The sequence below is a fragment of the Notolabrus celidotus genome, chromosome 10, assembly GCF_009762535.1.
Source record: "Notolabrus celidotus isolate fNotCel1 chromosome 10, fNotCel1.pri, whole genome shotgun sequence".
Taxonomy (NCBI): domain Eukaryota; kingdom Metazoa; phylum Chordata; class Actinopteri; order Labriformes; family Labridae; genus Notolabrus; species Notolabrus celidotus.
Window position 1 is genome coordinate 21,277,903 of NC_048281.1, and position 20,242 is coordinate 21,298,144.

Here is a 20,242-nt window from a genome sequence, read left to right on the forward strand (position 1 = left end):
TGCCTCTCACCACATTAAGAAAAAGTACTGTACTTCTTGTGTTTCTATAGCAACAGTTCTCACTCATGTCTTCAGGATACTGAGCAATGCGGAGAGTGTGAAGGGGAACTGCAATGACAGACATACCTGAGCATTTTAATTCACTCACAGTGCCTGACAGTTAATTAGTAGACGACAAATACACATTAAATCCCAATATAAGATTTATATATTTGTATTGATGTCTCTCTCTGGTTTTTATTGACTTTAAATATATAACATATGATCATATCAGGGATTCCAAAAAGTCTTGCTGAGTTTGAAACGCCTCCTAAACTACATCAAGGCTGTCAGGTTAAATTTAAAACTTAAAGATGGTCATATTAATAACCAAGCCAATGATCTAGGTCACTAGAATGACCAGAATTAACAGAGCAGATGTCTCTTTGGTAAATAGTCTGTTGACCAGCTTAAAATAAAAGCCGCAGAGACTTAGAGAAATTGGTTCAGATTAATTAAGTCAATTCAAAGTCAGACATTCAAACATCCCCCCTTTGAAACCCTGTTCATTTTATCTGCAGTGATTTCTTCTGTTGTCTAAGTGTACCTGTCCTTGGCTGCACTTTGTTGCTTTTAAGTAAGTCTTTTTTACATTGTCAATCTTCTGTCCCTCCCTTTTCCTCTCTCTCTTTCTCCTTCACTCACAGCGTCTCACTCTTGTTCTTCCTTCCTCTCTTCTTCCCAGGTGTTCAGTGAGCGACAAATGTGATGTGATGGGAGAGCTAGCAGGCAGGATGGATCAGAGCAGACGATCCTCTGCACACTGAACCAACTGGATGCCACAGCGTAGATTTTAGACAGGTAGGACTGGATTTTTACCGAGAGAGTTTTAGCAAAGTTTTGTGGGCAGTGTGAATAAAAGATTTTGAATTAACGAGAGAGCACTGCAAACCTTTTAGTGTTTGAAGACCTTGAACACCGTTTTCAGAGTCAGTTATCTTTGAATGGCAACATTCTTTTCATCCATTTTGACATGTTTAAACTAAAAAGTGCAGAAAGCAAATCAAAGCTTTGACTGTTTGAAAAGAAACAATGATCTGGATTTTATCAGGTGAATTCTTTTGGCACTATTATGTTAACTGATTAAATCCATGCCCGATTAAAACCAGATTAAACAAAAGATGTTAAGTCTAAATGTTTTTTCTTTTTCTGAAATGAAAAGACAAAATCCAATTTTCCTAAGCTGCCTTTCTGAGTAATTCACAACTCTCTTTCCATTTTCTTTGCAGAATGGATTTCCTCAATTACACAGAGGGGGTGTTTGCCACAAACACCAGTGGTAATGACTCACTGGAGACCACTAAACTCCCTTCCAGCAAAGTCCTGCTCACGGTGACCCTTTCTATCGTGGCTATCCTGACCACATTCTTCAACTGCCTGGTGATCACTGCCATCGCTGTCACCCGCAAGTTGCACCACCCGGCCAACTACCTCATCTGCTCATTAGCAGTGACGGACCTGCTGGTGGCGGTGCTGGTCATGCCCTTCAGTATCATGTATATCCAGATAGAGACCTGGATCATGGGCCAGGTGATGTGCACCATTTGGTTAAGTGTGGATATCACCTGTTGCACATGCTCCATCCTGCATCTTGCTGCAATCGCCATTGACCGCTACAGAGCTATTACTGATGCAGTGGAGTACTCCCGTAAGCGCACAGGGGCTAGAGCTGGAGCCATGGTGGCGGTAGTTTGGCTCTTGTCCATCCTCGTGTCACTTCCACCTTTGCTGTGGCGGCACTACAGTTCGGACGGTGACATGGAAGACCAGTGCATCATCACCCATCATCACTTGGCCTTCACCTTATACTCCACCTTTGGAGCATTTTATATCCCCCTGCTGCTCATCCTCATCCTCTACTATAAAATCTACAAGGCAGCTCAGACCCTATACATGCGCAGGGAGGCCAGCCGGGCTAGCCGCCACTCATGTATGACCAATGGAAGCATGATCCCGTCGTCTTTCCCTGCTGGAGATGGCGACATTGATGGGGGGCCTCGGAGTCCAGAGCCAATAAGTCCACCGGAAAAGTCTTATTCTGAACCTTCAACTGAGGAAACTCCACGTGAAAAGGCACGAGCGTCGGTAAAGGCTTTCAAGCGCAAGACACGTCGGCCTGAGTCGCGCAGTGAGTCACGTCGTAGTCAACTTTACCAAGGACCACGGATCTCAGGTTCAAGGGAGCGCAAAGCGGCATCCACGTTAGGTTTGATAATCGGAGCCTTTGTCATCTGTTGGCTGCCGTTTTTTGTCAAAGAGGTGATCGTGAACACCTGCGGTTCTTGCAGCACTTCAATGGAGATGGCTGACTTTCTGACGTGGTTGGGCTACCTCAACTCGCTGATTAACCCCCTCATCTACACCATATTCAATGAAGACTTCAAAAAAGCTTTTCAAAGACTTGTTAGGTGCAGTAATTATCTCTGATGGATTCAATCAGGAAATGATCACGCCCATTCACAACCCCATGTATCTGGAGGGGACAAGTTAAAGACAGTCAGAGAATACTGACTGATGTCTGACTTAATGTGGGTTATAGAGAACAAACTCATAAACAATCAACGCCCATTTCTAGATACTCCACCAGGCTTACAGCCTACATGGCACCTCCTCTGCTCTGAGCTCTGAAGAGGTCCACAGTTAGCTCAGCAGAGGTCCACAGTTAAATCCAAGTCCTGCCATTAGTAGAACAGCCGGAAATTTTCTTGATGTGATGTGTTTTTTGAAGGGACACTGACATGTTGGTTTTTAGAAAATGGGCCATCACTGACCTTTCCAGCCCAATTTAAAGGGTCTTGAAATAGCTCATACCATTATGTCTGTTCCATCTAATGACCTCCTTTCTATCTAGTCCACACTGCTAGCTGAAATACATACTATGTATAAAAAAAATCCACAGCCCACCAAGATGTGACTGCCTGTGCCCCTGATGTTATGGAGGGACTTTTCTCTGATCTCGGATGGACTTTTGCAGTGTTTGTTTAAACAACAACAAAAAAAAGAAATGGTGGATTTGTGCGTGGAGCCATGCTTAACATTCCAAAAAGAATAAAGTATAAATTTGTAGATTGTTAAAGATTCTTGTGGGGTATGGTTACGACATTGATTTTATTATGGATTTATTGCCTGCCTTCCATAATTTCCATAACATTTGATTGACAGCTAAAAACGCCTCCACTGTGAAGATAATATTTCAAACTCTAGGACCAAATCACACCACTTATAATACTTTCTGAATCATGACCAAAAAATCTTTATCTTGTTTGAGCTTTCACTGTAAAGGTTTACTTGTGGAGCAGGTTAAAAGTATTATGGGTAAAGGTTTTATGCCACTGCCACTTACACAGATGTTTTTTGCACAACCTCTCTTGTTCCTTTTAGTTTCTTACCTACCGTACTTAATTATTTATCTATTGTGGAGCCATTAAACAGCACATCCCATCTAACTTCCATGCCATAGCCAGCATTAGGTTAATGAATGTGAAAACCACTGGTGGAGAAATCCTCATTACATTAATCCCACTCAGTACCTCAAATAGATCGACTATTCCTTTACTGCCTCCAAGAGGGCACACGAAATGTTGATGGAAATGTTGTGGATGAGTCAAGTGTGAGGGTGTACTGTATCCCGGAGAGATAATACATCGTGTGTAATATACTTACATGCATCACTGACAGTATGACCAGTATTTGTATACTGTTGCTTTATTTGTCTCTCACTGTCTTAATAATCAATAATAAACAGTCCATATATGAGTCATGATGCAATATGTTTCTCTGAGCTGATGGTATGGTAAGTTACTGGCATGGGTGAAGTGTGTCCTTCTCTTTTGAGTATGGAGAGAAAGGTAGTAGAATCAAAGAATATAACTCCGTGTTAATGGAATCCATAAATAAATGTTGATATGATTTATTGAAACCCAAAGTGCATGTCTGCTATTTAATGTGGAGAAGATATTTTACCCATTCTAATATAATGGCCCCACCTTGTGGCTTGCAGCAAGACTGCAGCCATCACACGTTGCCTGTTCCCACTCATCAGTGTGATCCACACATCTATGAAAATTGTATTCATTTGTTACAATAAAATAAATTATAATTTAAAAGAGTGTGTCAAACCAAATAATAAATCCAAATCCTGCCTAACACTCACTATCAGATGGTTCTAATAAAGAGGTTTAATTTTTTATCTTGAATTTTGCTGTATGAGACTAATGCCAAAACAAAGTTTTTTTTTCAAATAGTACGTAGGAAAAGAAAATATCCTTGTTATTCCCATTATATACCAGCACCTTTAACCACTTCTAAATTCCCAGTTCCAGCTCTTGTGGTGAAGCTCATGCTGACAGTAATATGCTTCCTAGAATATATATTGTTAGGCTCTTCAGTCTTACCGTCAGTTGGTATCTCCATCAAAGTGGCCATATAGGTGGAAGTTCATGAAATCCCTCATTCATTAAGGCACCCCATGCATAAAAACCTACAATCAGTGGGCGTCAAGCAGCAGTTGTGGAAAGCGGGGCTTCCCACTCATGATTCCTGCCAGCTATGTTCACTCAAATGCATGAATACCAGGAGTTACCACTGCCAGAAAAAGAGCCAGGGGCTTTGCAGTGTTGTGCAACAGTTTGTCCTCTGCAGCACACATTATGAGTGAAAAAAAGCTTTTACAGACTTTGAAATAGAAAACTTATGGGTTATGATAGCATAGGGCAAATACCAATGTTCACACAGGCTGAGAAGTGTTTTTATAAACCCATGGAGCCTCTTTTATGACATGAGCTTGCTAACCAGTCATCTCTATAGCTCACAAACAACTGCACCCATAGTGACAGCATATATTCCTCAGAGAACATCAGTGCAGGCAGCAGGCACCAACAAAGGCTTCTCTCTTTGTCTGTCATGAAAACAGGAATGCCCACAGCTGAATCATCCAGACTTTAAAAGAACTCCTGATGTTCTCAGGAGTGCAGAGTTTTCGCCCCCATTCCCGCCTAAATAATGCAAACAGCTAACCACATGGGTACTCTACACAGGACAATCTTTCTGATGTTTATGTATAATTGGTATTCTAATTTCCAAGAGACAATTGCCAATTAGGTTAAATTGACTCTCCAGAGATTACTAAAGAAACTAAAGGCGTGTCCTATTTCACAGAGGTAATTCTGACATTGACGCGTAGAAAAAAAGCAAATAAAAACATCATTAAATTAATGATGACTGAATTCCATTTAGCTGCATTGGTGTCAGATCCTGCTGCTGTGCATGTTGGCTCACAGTCAAACCTGGGACTCTTGAAGAGAACTGTAAGTAAATAAGTGTAAGTAAGTGCTGTAAGTGTATTTAATGTGTCAATTGTCAATTAATTAAATATGATAACATAAAATAAAATAAGTGTGTACTTACATTTATTTTAATTTGTACTCACAGTTTACATTAAAGAGAGGTCAGTGACAGCATAAAACAACAGGATATTGAACAACTGAGGTGAGTTGGCCTACATGTTACACTTTCAGTTCTGTCAGTTGCACAGATATTTAGATAACTCATCATAATAAACAACTCTACTTTTTTAATTTTATAAAGCATTTTAATGGTATGAGGTTATACGGAAGAGGATTAGGGACACTGGAAAAAAAAAGGTCAACTTTTTTTTATTATTTTTATTATACTAAAAAAAAGTCAGAATTCGGAGATAAAAGTCAGAACTCTGAGATTAAAGTCAGAATTCTGAATTTTTTCTCAGGAAAAAAAATGAAGGTTAATTTTTTTAAAATTAGTATTATTATGAGAAAAGTCAGAATTCTGACTTTAATCTGAGAATTCTGACCTTTTTTATTTATTGTTATTTTGAGAAAAAAAAGGTCAGAATTCTGACCTTTTCTCATAATAATAATAATAATAATAATAATAATAATAATAATAATAATAATACAAAAACATTTTGTCCTTCATTTTTTTTTATTTCTGAATGTTTGTTTTAAAAAAGTTATCATTGTGTCTTTTAATTACGGAGTTGCCAAGTTTGTAGTGTTTGCTTGGAGAAACGGAGGATGCTACGTCAAAAACCTGGCAACTTTGACTATGCGCTGGATACAGCAGACAGTATGGCGGACAGCGAAAGTGATCTAGAGACAGACGGGCTTGAATCGGCTCTGGACACTTTGTGTGTCAGAAACTGCAGCGACGAGTCCACTCTAAAGAGCAAGTCTTACTGCTCCGAATTCTGTGAGGTATGTTAGACTCTCTTGTGTTTTGTGCTCGACTCAGTCACTGTCTGTTTATTGCTAATGCTACTAGCCGCGCTAGCTAACGTAGCCTCCAGTAGAGCTCTATTTATGCAGTTGTGGAGCTGAGACTTGTACATAGCTTGCCAGGGGCACGGCGGGAAGGGTCAACAAAAGGTCTGCAGATGTGAAACTGTATTATTAGCTGTGTGGGTCCATGCAGTGACCAGTTTACTTACGAGAAAGCTGACTGGTAGTGGATAATGCTTAGCTCTAAGCTAAGCTAAGCTAATTAAAGGTCTACGGTGGACATGGAGCTGTGTTTCACTCAACTAACTTTAACGAGCATTAGTGACAGACAGTGTTACAAAAACACAGGATAAAAACAAAAGCAAGCTTTAGTATCTGTTTTCAATATGTAGCTGTAATGATAGCATCCAACACCAAACGCAAGTGTTTGATATCACGTATATCAGCAGTTAATTTCTTCTAGATGAACTGAAATCATACAAGAAGAGTCAAATCAACACAGGACACGTGATTGTATCGACTTTACTAATTCACTGATGTCTAGTTACGAGACTATACATCCGTTTATTGTTTGTACTTCCTTTAACCCTCCTGTTATGTTCGTTTCTCCGGAACAGCAATAATGTTCCTGGGTCAATTTGACCCGGGACATATTCAATTATCCAAAAGTGTCAGAACCCCAAAAAATCCAAATACACATATTTTTTAATCTAATCTTTAACTTCATTACTAACTATTTAAATGAACATTTAGTGCAATAGTGTTCCTTAATTCTCACAGATCATGTTTCATTGAGGATAACTCGCTCGTTGTTCATTAAAACTAATGTTGAAACTTTTTTAATGTACATTGGAAAGCCCTAAATAGAAATACAATAGTTTTACATGACAGAATTTTTTATTCTACATTTGGATTTTTTTTTTTTAAGAAGTGATGTAGATAAATTAACACTACCCCTCTTCTGTCACATGCTGCCCAGATTTTTATGCTGTATTTAGCTGGTTTAGAAGGTATATATTGGCTAAAATGGACTTTAAAAAGGGTCAATTTGACCCGAAACATAACTAGGGGTGAGTATTGGCAAGAACCTTAATATACGATCCGCATCACGACACTCAGGTCATGATACGATAGTATCACGATATCGTGATATATTGTGATAATCTAGACAGTTAAGTAAGAAAAGAATAGAGATGGTGTAAATGTAAATCACACAATATTACTCAAAATTGAAAGGACAAATTAAGGCAAGGCAAGGCAAGGCAGCTTTATTTGTATAGCGCATTTCATACACAAGGGCAACTCAATGTGCTTTACATTAACACATTAAAAGCATTGGAGACATTCAGACAAGCATAAAAGAACATAATTAAAATGACAAATATGATAAAACAGAAAAGAAAAGGAAAATTAGAAATATATTAAAAATTACATTAAAATTTTAATTTAAAGTGGGTTAAAATAATCTAAGATAGGAAGGCAGAGGTAAATAAAAAAGTCTTAATCTTTGATTTAAAAGAGGTGAGAGTTTGAGCAGACCTACAGCTTTCAGGGAGCTTGTTCCAGATATGTGGTGCATAATGACTAAACGCTGCTTCACCATGTTTCGTTCTGACTCTAGGAACTGAAAGCAGACCAGTACCTGATGACCTCAGAGGTCGAGGTGGTTCATAAAGTAGTAGCAGATCAGCAATGTATTTTGGGCCTAAACCATTCAGTGCTTTATAAACCATCAGCAGGATTTTAAAGTCTATTCTCTGACAGACAGGAAGCCAGTGTAGAGATCTAAGAACTGGAGTAATGTGGTCTACTTTTTTGGTCCTTGTTAGGACTCGAGCAGCAGCATTCTGTATGAGCTGCAGCCGTCTGATGGACTTTTTAGGGAGTCCTGTAAAGACCCCGTTACAGTAGTCTAGTCTGCTAAAGATAAATGCATGGACGAGTTTTTCTGCATCCTGCTGAGACATAAGTCCTTTAATCCTTGATATATTCTTAAGGTGATAGTAGGCTGACTTTGTAATTGTCTTAATGTGGCTGCTGAAATTAAGGTCTGAGTCTATGACTACACCAAGGTTTCTGGCTTGGTTTGAACATTTCATCATTGCAGATTGGAGCTGAGCAGTAACCTTTAACCTTTCTTCCTTGGCTCCAAAAACAATCATTTCAGTTTTTTCTTTGTTTAACTGAAGAAAGTTCTGGCTCGTCCAGTCATTGATTTGTTCAATGCATTTACTCAGTGTTTGTATGGGACTATAATCCCCTGGTGATATGGTGATGTAAATGTGTGTGTCATCTGCATAGCTATGGTATTTTATTTGGTTGTTTCTTATTATCTGACCTAAGGGGAGCATGTAGATGTTGAATAGTAGAGGCCCCAGAATGGATCCTTGAGGTACTCCACATACGATTTTCATCCGCTCAGATGTGTATTTACCTATAGACACAAAATAGTCCCGGTCATTTAAATAGGACTTAAGCCAATTTAGTACTGCACCAGAGATTCCCACCCAGTTTTCAAGTCTGTCCAGTAGTATCTTGTGGTCAACTGTGTCAAAAGCAGCACTGAGATCAAGTGATACCAAAACTGAGATTTTGCCGTTGTCTGTGTTTAAATTAATATCATTGAGGACCTTGACTAAATTAAGTCAAAACTATTTGATTGAAAACACCTTCCCCACTTTATTGTTTTTGAAATACTAACGTCTTATTTTAGTACCAACTCGGCTAAAACCTGAATTCTTATTTATTTTTTACAAAAAAATTTATATAAAGAGTTGAAATATCGATAATATAGTAGAAGTCAAAGTATTGCGATATATTGCTGTGTCGATATTTTTAAGGGTAAGAGGTATCATCTGTCCAGAAGAAAGCCGGACGTTACATCCAGATCACCTGTTTAACACAACAAATCAGCACAGTATTGACAGGGCAAGAAGCTGGGTCAACTGTTTATTAAGGGAGGGTAGATGTTAAAATTATCTGATGATGAATATTTTTACTAATTTTAAGTGTTTGGTCTGGCAAAAAAATAGAAATGTTCTTCATTATTATTCTAGCTTTTATTCATTTAGTGTTTGTTATAGTCACCACCCAAAACACTCAAATCCTGTCACTGTTAATCTTATAATAAGTGCTTCATGAATGTAATTTTTTTATTTGATACAACTACTAAATGTCTCTCTCTGCTGTTCCCACACAGTTGGTCGAGGAGTACACAGGGCAATGGCAGGTTCCTCTCCCTCAACTAAAGGTTCTAAGGACTGCACTTTGCAGCTTCACCAAAGCCACTGCTGCCTTCCCTGATGACTGTCAGCACATCTACCATGTCCTCAGCAGTCTGGCCTTGTGAGTGGTTTGTTATTTTGAAACGCTGTCACTTAAGATTATGAAAAGGAAAATGTTCTACTTATATTTATTTTTGTAAATGTCACCAGAAATGCATGGCATGTTGACCTCAGTGCATGAGTGATTGCAATAAGAGCAAAGTGTGGAAAGCTTAGTTTATTATGAGGAGAGATGAGTGAAGACATGTCCTTGCAAAGTTGGGGTTTGGCTGAATGTTGTTTGGACTTGAATAAGAAACTAATTTGTATAACTGCTTTTTGAATCTGTGCAAAACCAAAGCTAGGACATACTGATTGTAACTTTTTGTAAGAGTGGAACTACAGATGCAATGTGTTTTTACTGGAATCAGCTGCTAAGTTCATGCAATGTGTTCACTATTTACTTGACAGATGAGTTTTAGGACTTGTTTTATTTTTTAAAGTGCAAACTAATGTTTCTTGTTCTTTTTTACTTGCAGGAGCTTCTTCGAACTCATGCTCTTTTTCAGCAAAGAAGAATTTGTGGAAAAGCCTTTAAAGGAAATCCTTGATTCCTTTAAGGTAAAAACAAACAAAACCCAGACCCAGTGTATCCATGCTTGGTTTTCATATTCAGACACACTGTGGAAAGACCCGTTTGCCTTTGTCATATTTTCTACAAGTTTGCTGCAAGTGTTGCGTATTAACATCAGTTAGTGAAACCTACTCCAAAACATTCTTACCTCAGTGTTTCCGGATCTATATAACCACAAGTTCACATGAGATAACAAGCGACAACCTCCAGTCTCAAAATGTGAAGCCCATGCGTAAATGTTATAAACTGCAGTTCATTGAGCATCTGCTTAATATACAAACCAATTCCAAAAAGACGATCTTTGCAGCATTAATAAACATGTTTACAGCCTTGCTCAATAAAACGGCTTCGGTCTGAAGAGCTAATTTCTCTATCAGCACACACTGGACGGGGGGTGAATTTTTTTTATAACATAGCAGTTCAGAAGATATTAAGATTACAAGTTCTGCCCAAATAAGGCCATGTCTGACTTGACTGACAGGTGGGAACACTGTAGCTGTTGGCGAGGAGGATCAAAGCCCGCCTCTTTACCTCATACTAGCTCGACAGAAGTAAGGTCATGGTCCGCATTTCCAATATGGCTCCCGCTGACAATTGGCTTCAAAACAGCGCTCAGAAACAGATGGGTGACATCACCGATACTACGTCCATCATTTATACAGTCTACGGAGATGAACCAATGTGTCTTATGGACAATTGTTGTTATTGGTCGGCTCACCAAAAAGCTGTGTGTTACGGAATAAGATTTTAATGTTTCGGTTTCTTTGCATTCTTTAAAGGAGTGCAACACTCGGCTCCAGAGGCACAGGAATATCTACCTTCAGCATGTGAAGCAAGTCATCAAAGCAGGAGGCCCGTGGGAGAACCCGGTGCTGCAAGGAATCCTGAAGGAGGCTGACCTGTCACCAAAAGACGGTAGGCTCAGGATCATAATACAAACAAAGAATACAGCATTGTCAAGTCCATTGCTCTGACTAGGTTATTAAAAATGTGATTAGTCAAAAGAAGAGGCGTATCTAGATCTCCTTCACATACTTGTTATTGAACGCACTGTTGAGTAGAGTTCTGCTGCTGCTATTGTCTGTTTATCAATCAATCAGACTTTATTTATAAAGCGCTTTTCATGCAATGATATTGTAACACAAAGTGCTGTACAAAAAATAATAAAAATATAATAAATTAGGAAAAAAAAGATAGACATAAAAAATAAAAAAGACCCCCCTATCTTAATCCCAACCCAGCCCCGACCCCAAAACCTACCCCACAATCCTAAGGTGAAGAACACATAAATAAATAATAAATAAAATATAATAAAAAGGGACTAAAATTTGAACTAGATGATAAATAAATAAATAAAACTGTTATGAGAATGAAACTGGGTTATGAGCTGGGCTGGATGCAGATCTTCAGTTAGGGGTGCAATGGATCAAAAAACTCACGGTTCGGATCCTATCACGGTTTTGAGTCACGGATCGGATCACTTTTCAGATCAGCAAAAAAAAAAAGAAAGAAGACAAGACAAATATAACTTTGTCCCTCCATTTATTTTGTAAAACACTTGTAAACTTTTCGCCATTAAATAAAAACAACATTCAACTCAAAATGTACTGCATGTGCAAAGCACCCTATCTGTGGGTCCAGTCCTGCCTCATTCACTGCATTTCATGGCATGGCAAGTGAAGGAGCAGAGGAACTTCAAAAGTTTCACTCCATTCTTCTTTCAATCGCTGGTTTTCACCGTCCACTTTTCTTTGAGCAGCAAACTTGGAACACCGTTTTCGGGCATTCTAGGGTCCTACAGCTGGCAAAGTGCCAGTATGTGAAGTGTTTCATAAACGAAAGTGAAAGTTAAAAATTACACTCGCAGCAGTGGACTCTAAGTGACCCAGTAACAGCCTGTCTGCATATGGTTGACATGGAGACAAGTCCCGGGAAGCATGCGGTGACCCGACCAAAACACAGAGTGAAGGAATAACAGTGCAACTTCTTTTTTTTTTTTTCAACCAATCCGCGGACCACGTCCGTGCCAAACCATGGAGAGGCATCCATACGGATCACGGATCAACAATGATCCGTTGCACCACTATCTTCAGTACATGACTCCTATTTCTACTGTGGAACTGAGTTTCCCTCCGTCATCTTTTAATCACAATCTTTTATCTTTTGTTTTCTCTTAAGGCTGCTAGAATTACTTTACACACTTCAAAGAGAACAACATCAGTTACTCATCCTGACACTGCCTAAGTCAACACTTGTATGTGCAGTTGTGCTCATAAGTTTACATACCCTGGCAGAATGTATGGTTTCTTGGGTAGTTTCTGTTGTCTTTATGATATAAAAAGAGTAAGCACAGTTGATTGATACAAATTTTGCTTCACCCAACCACTAACCATTAGTGAAAAGAGTGAGTTTTTCTCTTATCATTCATATTCTCTGAAAAATGGTCAAAAAAATCACGAATTCTGCCAAGTTATGTAAACTTATGAGCACAACTGTAAATATGAAATCATTAACACTTTCGTGATTCCTTCTCCCGCAGTTGAGGACTACTTGAACTCAGAGCCGCCTGTGTTCTTTGAGCTCCGGGTTCGCTATCTGCAGGCCTGTGAAAAAATGCAAGAAGCAAAGGCATTGTCTAAAAGCTGCCTGGAGAATCCTGAGGCTGGAAAGCAATTGTTCTTCCATCAGGCCTATCTGACCTGCCTCTACAAAGCCTCATTGCATGAACATCTTCGGAAGGAGGTAAGATCAAAAGAGTCTGAAGCAGATACAGTTTGCATGCATTCGATTGGTTTTGTAATCAGTGTGTTTTTAATGTAGATGTGTGCCTCTATGTTTCATTTCAGATGGCAGAGATCGATGGCCGAGATGCTGTGGAGATCATCTGCAACACAGAGAGCGTTGAAAAGGATGAGCTTCTTCTGTCGCTGTGTAAAGCTTTCCTCACCCAGCAGCTGCACAACGGAGACATGTACTACATCTGGTAAGGATGATTACCATTACATCACATTACATTGTGTTATTGCACTCACTGTTCATGGTTGGTGTCATTTAGCCTGTGTCCAAAGTGAGGTTTCGAAAGGTTGCACTGAATTTTTTGATGTAGAAATCAGAAGATAATTCTTGATTAACATGTAACTTTGCTCTATGTCATTAACTAGTTGTCCTTTACTTTTTTACAGGGACCTGGTGTTCATCTGGAGCAGGCTGCATCTCAGGGCCCATCCCTCCAGACAAGGCTTTTTGGCTGAGTGCTTACAGTTGGCTTCTTCTGCTACTAATGTCAGAGCCATCTTCCCCTTCATCAAACTTGTCACCGCAGAGGTACTACCAACACGACAAGACCACCTTGTTAACGTTACTAACCTTAAGACAGACAAGTGAATGTTCTGCACCATGGAAGCTTAATCTGATCATGAAATATTGCGTCTACTGTTCTACCTTGGTCTAATTCCTTGTGTGTTTGTTTTTGGACAGCTGGGGGGTGAAGGAGTCCAGGTCTGTGTGGAGCTTTGTGCCAGAGCCTTGCAGCTATGTGACAAGCAAGCTGACAGCGTAACCCAGTCCTTGATCTGCAAGACCATCGCCTTCTTGCTGCCCCACGACCTGGAGATCTGTCGAGCATGCGCCCTTCTGGTCTTTTGCCAGGAACGCAGCCTGGAAGCATACCGCACTGTCTGCCTGCTTTACATGCATCCGGATCAGGAGCAGCACCCCCACAGCAACCCAGTCCGGACCTGTGTGCGCTTCCATATTCTTCAGGTGGGAAGGATAAAGAGGGGAGATATTTAGATGATGTGATATATTAAACTTATTAGCATTGGGATTTTTGCCTAACATTTCTACATCTTTGTTTTCAGATGCTCAAAGAGCGTCTGTGTTTTGACCCTGAGTTCTGGAACCTTCTGGCCATAAGGACCCACTGCCTCGAGCTGATGAGTGACAAGGTCATGAAGGCAGCAGTTCTAAATGAAATGAAGGAAGAAGAGGAGAAGGAACACAGCGAGGAGCTTTCAACAGATCTTCTTTTAAATGACTCATGTACTCAAGGTTTGAATTCCTGCTCATGCACTGAAGCTGCATCTGTGAACCAAGAGCATCCAGAACAGCAGACTAAAGAGGCAAAGACAATGAAGCATGTTGCCCCGTCGTCACATAAATCTCTTTTGAAGAGAAGGAAATGGAGGAGAGTGCTGCGGAGGAAGAAACAACCCGTATCTGATGACGAGGCTGAAGTTGGTGATGATCCAGAATTCAAATACAATCTGAAATCCACTTCTTCAGGCCATAAGACCATGTATTCACTGAGACGAAATCACAAAAACAAGGAAAATTCTGCAGCAGTTAAATTACCTCTGGACCGAAAGAGAGAGTACTTGTCTCGATGTGTGAAAAGCCAAATTTTGAAGCGTAAAGGTCGAAAAAGATGGATGCCAGGTCTGTCGAGACTGGAGCAGGTACAGGTACAGGTTAAGGTGCAGACTGTGAACGTGACAGGGAAAAAACGGGGGAGAAAGCCTTTAATGAGACTAGAACTCTCTTACCCTGAAAACGAAATTGCAATAACAGAGGAGGAGTCAGGTTTTCAGAAGAAGCTGGAATCACCCCACCAGGAGAACGAAGTCAAACCGAGAAGTGAGCAGGAAGAGAAGCTGCTCGAGGTGATGCTTGAGCCAAAGGTGGAAAACGGTGTTGGGGAACACACAGACTTTGAGTGTAGTGGTAGCTTCAATGAACAACCTTGTGAGGAAACTGTCGCCCAGTTTGGTTCCAAGCTCGTTGAAGGTCCTCCTTGTGAACCTCAAGCGGCTGTTGAAGCTGAACCTGAGCTTGACGGTCCTCCCTTAGAGTTAGTTGATTGCCCGATAGAGCAGTTACACAGCTACTCTCTTAAATCCAAATTACCAGACAGTGAGCAACCTCCAGAATCTTTTGCACCCGAGGAGCCTAGTGAGGACATGGAAACGACGCCGCAACCTAAAGAGGAAGTAGAGGTGTTGCAGAAGAAGGTGAGATTTTTCTGTGGCATAACACAAATAACGTATTTCAAATGAATTCACTTAATTTACTTTGTCATGTACAAACAAAACATGACTAAGTAAAAAAAGAAGCAGCAGGTTTCTCAAAAGCTGTTGTTTGGTATTTCAGTCCTGATGTCCTTGGTTTGTTTCTTTTCTCCAGGTTGCAGCCAAGAGAACGTGGAGGGAAAGAATGCTCCGCACGCAACAGTACGCTCACTTGAGCTTCCACTGCAAACTGTGCCGCAAAGACTACAAAGGCCTGAATGTAATGAGGCATGCTCTGTCACACCTGAAAAGAAACAAGTGTGTACTTTGTGGAAAACGCTTTAAACAGCTCTCCTTCGCCAAAAAGCACGTTCTGGACCACATAGATGAAATGTGCAAGCAGAACCTCCCTGACGGCCAGCCGTGTGCCGAGGAAACCCCAGCTGAAAACGGAATCGTAGGAAACGTGGGAAATCCAACCGAGCCTCAGGTCACCAAAAAAGTCAAGACGAAAGTATCAGAAATGGAGAGGGATGTTCGAATCATCAGGAACATCCGCACACTCATCAAAAAGACATCCATGCTTCATAAAAAGAGCAAGAACCCAAACCTAAATATCAACGAGCTGGTGGACTTCAAGGCCGAGCAGGTGATCATTCAAGATGGCCTGGTGATCGTCAAAGATCAACCCGTGATAGAGAAAGATGGAAGGGGAGAGGACGAGGGAGATGGAGAGGGAGATGGAAATGGAGAGGGAGAGGGAGAGGGAGAGGGGCAGCCAGCAGGAGAGAACGGCTTGGTTGTAGACATGAAGTATCACCTGTGCCCCTCAGAGTCTTGTGATCGAGTCTTTTTGAGGATCAACAGCACACTTATGAGACATGCTGTCAAGTGCCACATCAAAGAGGAGGGGGTACTGGAGAAGGTCTTTGTCTGGTCCAAACACAAGTGCACGCTTTGCCTTAGGTAAGATATTGTAGACAATGTTTTGTATACTTTTTCCTTCTTTACACCTTGATCTACTCTATCAAAAGAAAACTTGTCTTGTACAGGCATGTTGGAACATCACTGGATAACTTGTTTCAATCATAGCTAAAGTTATATATTTGTTTGCATGACTGCATGATACACCTGAATTATTCCTCCTTTGGTGTCAATTGTCACAAACTTGTAAAGGTGCATTTCGACCAAGAGTTCCGGGGTCTTTTACCCCCTGGAACTAAAAGGTTCCTGTGCCCCCATTGTTGTCTGTGTATCGACCACGGGCTGAAGTCCCAGGTAGATTGTGCAAATCAGGCCAGTGACGTATGGAGAAAAAAAATGATATCAAATAATATTTTGAAATCTTAATAAAAAAATAAACTAGTATGCATTCCCAGGAACTCCCTCTGTGTTTCAACAACTGTGTAAGGTCCACAAACACTGTTACGTTCAACCGAAAGTCCCAGGACCTTTGAAAAGTACTACCCCCCAAGCAGGGGCTTTTCGGGGGGAGATTATCTACCCCTGAACTAAATTTAGACCCTGGTTTCTCCGGTCGAAACGCACGTAGTTCAGGGGTAAAGTCCCTAGTTCCGGGGTAAAGTTGGAAAAGCGGTGGAAAAGCGCCTTAAGTGAAGATTGTTATTGTTTTTTCCGTCAATAGTTTTCTAAAGCCTCTCCAAACTATGCAAACTATGCAAACTATACTTCTGCTGAGAACTCATAGTGTTCATTGTTCCATCCTTTCACAGGAAAATGCAGTTCTTCCAGCAATATAAGGAGCACATGAAGCAGCACGATGATCCTCTCCAGTACTTCTGTTACCATCAGGACTGTAACCAGCGCTTCTTGACACAGCAGGAATTGAAGGAACATATCTCCACCCACACTCCAATCAGGCCTCAATGTCCATTCACAGCCTGCGAGAAGCTCTTCCAAAGCCTTCAGTGTCTCTACGACCACGAGTGGCGACACTACATCCCAACCCCTCAAAGAGACGAGCTGGAGATGGGCCCCAGTCGACAGAGGGAAAGTGCCGAAGCACCGTGGAAGCAGAGAGTGAAGGTAGAGGAGATGTGGCTGCAGAGTAAAACGGAGCAGAGAGGGAGTCCTACGATTGATTCTGTTGAGGCTTCTAATTCTGAGAATTGCAAAGAAATGACTCAAACTGAAGGTCAGTGTGAAGAAGTGTATCTAACAGTAGTCCCATGCAGCAGTCAAGAGCTGTTACAGTCTGAAAACTCTGTCCAGAACAATCCAGTGGATGAGAGCCAAGCTGCTGTTAATGGGTGTGTGGATGACCGAGGAAGTGAAGGGTCAAAGGGAAAGAACTGTGCATCCTCTACTGGTGCCCCTGCTGCACCTCGAAGTAGGAACTGGCGAAAAAAGATACCAATTGAATTAGACCCCTTGAATGTCAAAAACCGCGACGGCGTGTCGATCACAGAAGAGGTAATTCCGGAGAAACTGGGAGAGCCTAGCATAACGGAGCACAAAACATTCAAACCTGTGAAAGTCCCTTTTGTTCGGCCACCGCCTTCCACCTACCTGGATGAATCCATTACCTCAATGCGCAAGAGGAGGGCTGTAGAGGAACCTGCTCCAAAGAAAACAGTCTACTGGAAGTACAAGAAGGTCCCTGCACAGGAGACTCACCCGAGTGCAAAAAAGGAATCTCCTGAGCAGAAGACGAGACATCGCTGTGACAAATGTCTTTCTTCATTCGGGAGTTTAGAAGAATTACAGAAACATCAGGCGCTCAACACCTGCTCTTCACTCTTCGGCTTTGATTCGGATGATGAAAGTAAGAACGCTTAATTCTGATTTAAAGAGTATAAAATCAATCAATCTTTGTTTGTATAGCGCCAAATCACAACAAACGTTATCTCAAGATGCTTTTAAAAACATAGGAGGTCTAGTCAAATTATGTCACTCTGTGTCAAATTATGACCAGAGACCCAACTTCAAGGCAGGATACGACTCAGTCTGACCCCACCTTAATCCATCATGAGCATTGCACCTCGCAACATTAAGCTAGTTACAGTGGTGAGGAAAACTTCCTTTTAACAGACAGAAACCTCAGGCAGAACCAGACTCATGTTAGACAGCAATCATGCCTCGACCGAGTTGGGTCTTGAAAGAGGGATAGAGGAGAATAAGAGAGAGAGGTGATAGTGATGAGACGAGTAGTAGAAGCTGTTGCCGCTGGAGTCCAGCACGTCCGTATCAGCTTGAGTCCAGAACGTCCGCAGCAGGAGGATGCCTACCGCAGCTCAGAGGGACCTACGAGACAATGGAGCTCAGGGACTCCAGAAAGGTCTATGGTTAGTAACTTTCAATGGGACAAGCAGAGTTAAAGTAAGTGATGAGGGGGTTGGGGGGAAGGGGGTGAGATATGATCCCAGTGTGTCAGTGTGCCAGTTCCCCCGACAGTCTAGGCCTTTAGCAGCATAACTTAAGAGCTGGCCCAAGCCTGATCCAGCTCTAACTATAAGCTTTATCAAAAAGGAAAGTTTTAAACCTACTCTTAAAAGTGGAGAGGGTGTCTGCCTCCCGGACCCTGACTGGTAGATGATTCCAAAGAAGAGGGGCCTGATAACTGAAGGCTCTACCTCCCATACTACTTTTAGAGAAAAACCATTACTGTGTGAATATTTCTAATATGTTTTCCTCTTTTCTTTTTAGGTTAGTGGAGAGCTTAAAGGACTGACTCAAGAGAATCTTCCACCAGGGTCATGGCAAGAATTCAAGACAAAGGAACACTGAACTGCTTACTGGATTCTTGCTAACAAGTGTGTAAACAGAGGAGACATATGTGCCAAAATGAGTATTTAGAGGATTTTTTTTACGTCTTTAATTTAATTCACAGAACCTTCTCAAGCAATATTTTTGACATCATGACATCAATTTTTTTGCCTCAAAACATTGTCTTCTTCGCAATTTATTAATCTTCATCATTTCTGAATCCACATTGTGTCAGTGTATGTCCACACCAATTCAAGAATCAGTTACAAAAACAAATGTGTTCCGTCAATCTAAAAATCTCCAAAAAATGATCATTGGTATTCTGGAATAAACAGAACAGGCATCTACTTATAGAAACAATTGAATTTCATCTTAAAATGAATTATATGTTGTTTCTTCCAGTTTGACCTGCTTACAATCATGTAGTAGAGCTGTGGTCGGGCCTTAAAAGTTAGACCCGACCCAAGCCCGACAGAATTTTGCCCAAACCCGTTCGAACCTGAATTACTACGATTTTTTTAAAGCCCGAATCCGTTTATAGCCCAACTGCCCCAACATTATTCAAATATGCGCATGCACACATCTCTTTTGCCTTGTTTTAAGAATGAGTCGTTTATAAAAATGTTTAACATGATTTATTCATCTAAGGCTGGCCTTTTTAAATGAGTCTTCTTCAACAAATAAAATCAGAATAAATGTCAAACTCAGAAAGGTATTTGGCAATAACAACATAAAACGAAAAGTGACATAAAATTGAGATTAGGCCTAAAACAGACGAAAACGGGACTTGCGGCCGCCTCCACAAACACCATACTAGGAATAGGCCAACAACGCGCCAATAAAAATGAGTCTTTCTTAACAGATTAAATAAAAACTCTAAACTAGGATGAGCATTTGGCATACTTTGACAATAACGGGATAAAGGCTCCGCAGAATTTGTGTCGCCACTTCTCCACAATCTGGCTCCAGCGTCAATGCGACGGTGAACAGCAGCTGAAATGTAACACCTCAGACTTTACCTTATTATTGGGTGGAACCAAAACGTAATGGCCAGAGGCTAGACCTCGATTCATCTCCTCAAAATCATAAATTGTATAAAATATGGACTTAGTATCCGTGACATCACCCATCTGTCCCTGAGCGCTGTTTTTAAGCCAGTCGTTGGCGGCAGCCATATTGGAAATGCGGAACTCAACCAGGCAGAGTGTGACGTAAAGTGGCGGAGTTTGAGCCTCCCAACCAACAGCTATGTGTTCCCGACCGATAGTCAAGTCAGTCATGTCCTTATTTGGGCAAAAACTCATAATCTTAATATCT

General features: G+C 40.9%; 2 protein-coding genes across 9 annotated transcripts in view; both read left to right on the plus strand.

The window, feature by feature from the left end:
- The window catches only part of htr1fa (5-hydroxytryptamine (serotonin) receptor 1Fa), a 139,896-nt gene extending 135,938 nt beyond the window's left edge, over nucleotides 1–3,958 (plus strand). For 4 of the 8 annotated variants that reach the window (XM_034694326.1, XM_034694321.1, XM_034694322.1 and 1 more), the window contains 2 exons: nucleotides 725–840; nucleotides 1,269–3,958. In XM_034694326.1, coding sequence (XP_034550217.1) covers nucleotides 1,270–2,466 — 1,197 coding nt within the window. In that variant the 5' untranslated portion in view covers nucleotides 725–840; nucleotide 1,269 and the 3' untranslated portion in view covers nucleotides 2,467–3,958. Of the gene's footprint in view, nucleotides 1–686; nucleotides 841–1,266 lie in introns of all 8 variants that reach the window. The other 4 variants (XM_034694323.1, XM_034694324.1, XM_034694328.1 and 1 more) reach the window with 2 other exon arrangements.
- Nucleotides 3,959–6,051: 2,093 nt separating this feature from the next.
- On the plus strand, nucleotides 6,052–19,285 carry znf654 (zinc finger protein 654). Its single transcript, XM_034694370.1, has 12 exons — nucleotides 6,052–6,272; nucleotides 9,496–9,641; nucleotides 10,099–10,180; nucleotides 10,973–11,108; nucleotides 12,733–12,935; nucleotides 13,040–13,176; nucleotides 13,376–13,517; nucleotides 13,671–13,955; nucleotides 14,054–15,202; nucleotides 15,375–16,165; nucleotides 16,933–17,984; nucleotides 18,866–19,285. The coding sequence occupies exons 1-12, from the start codon at nucleotides 6,093–6,095 to the stop codon at nucleotides 18,868–18,870; spliced, it is 4,308 nt and encodes a 1,435-aa protein (XP_034550261.1). The 5' UTR covers nucleotides 6,052–6,092; the 3' UTR covers nucleotides 18,871–19,285.
- Nucleotides 19,286–20,242: the final 957 nt, after the last annotated feature.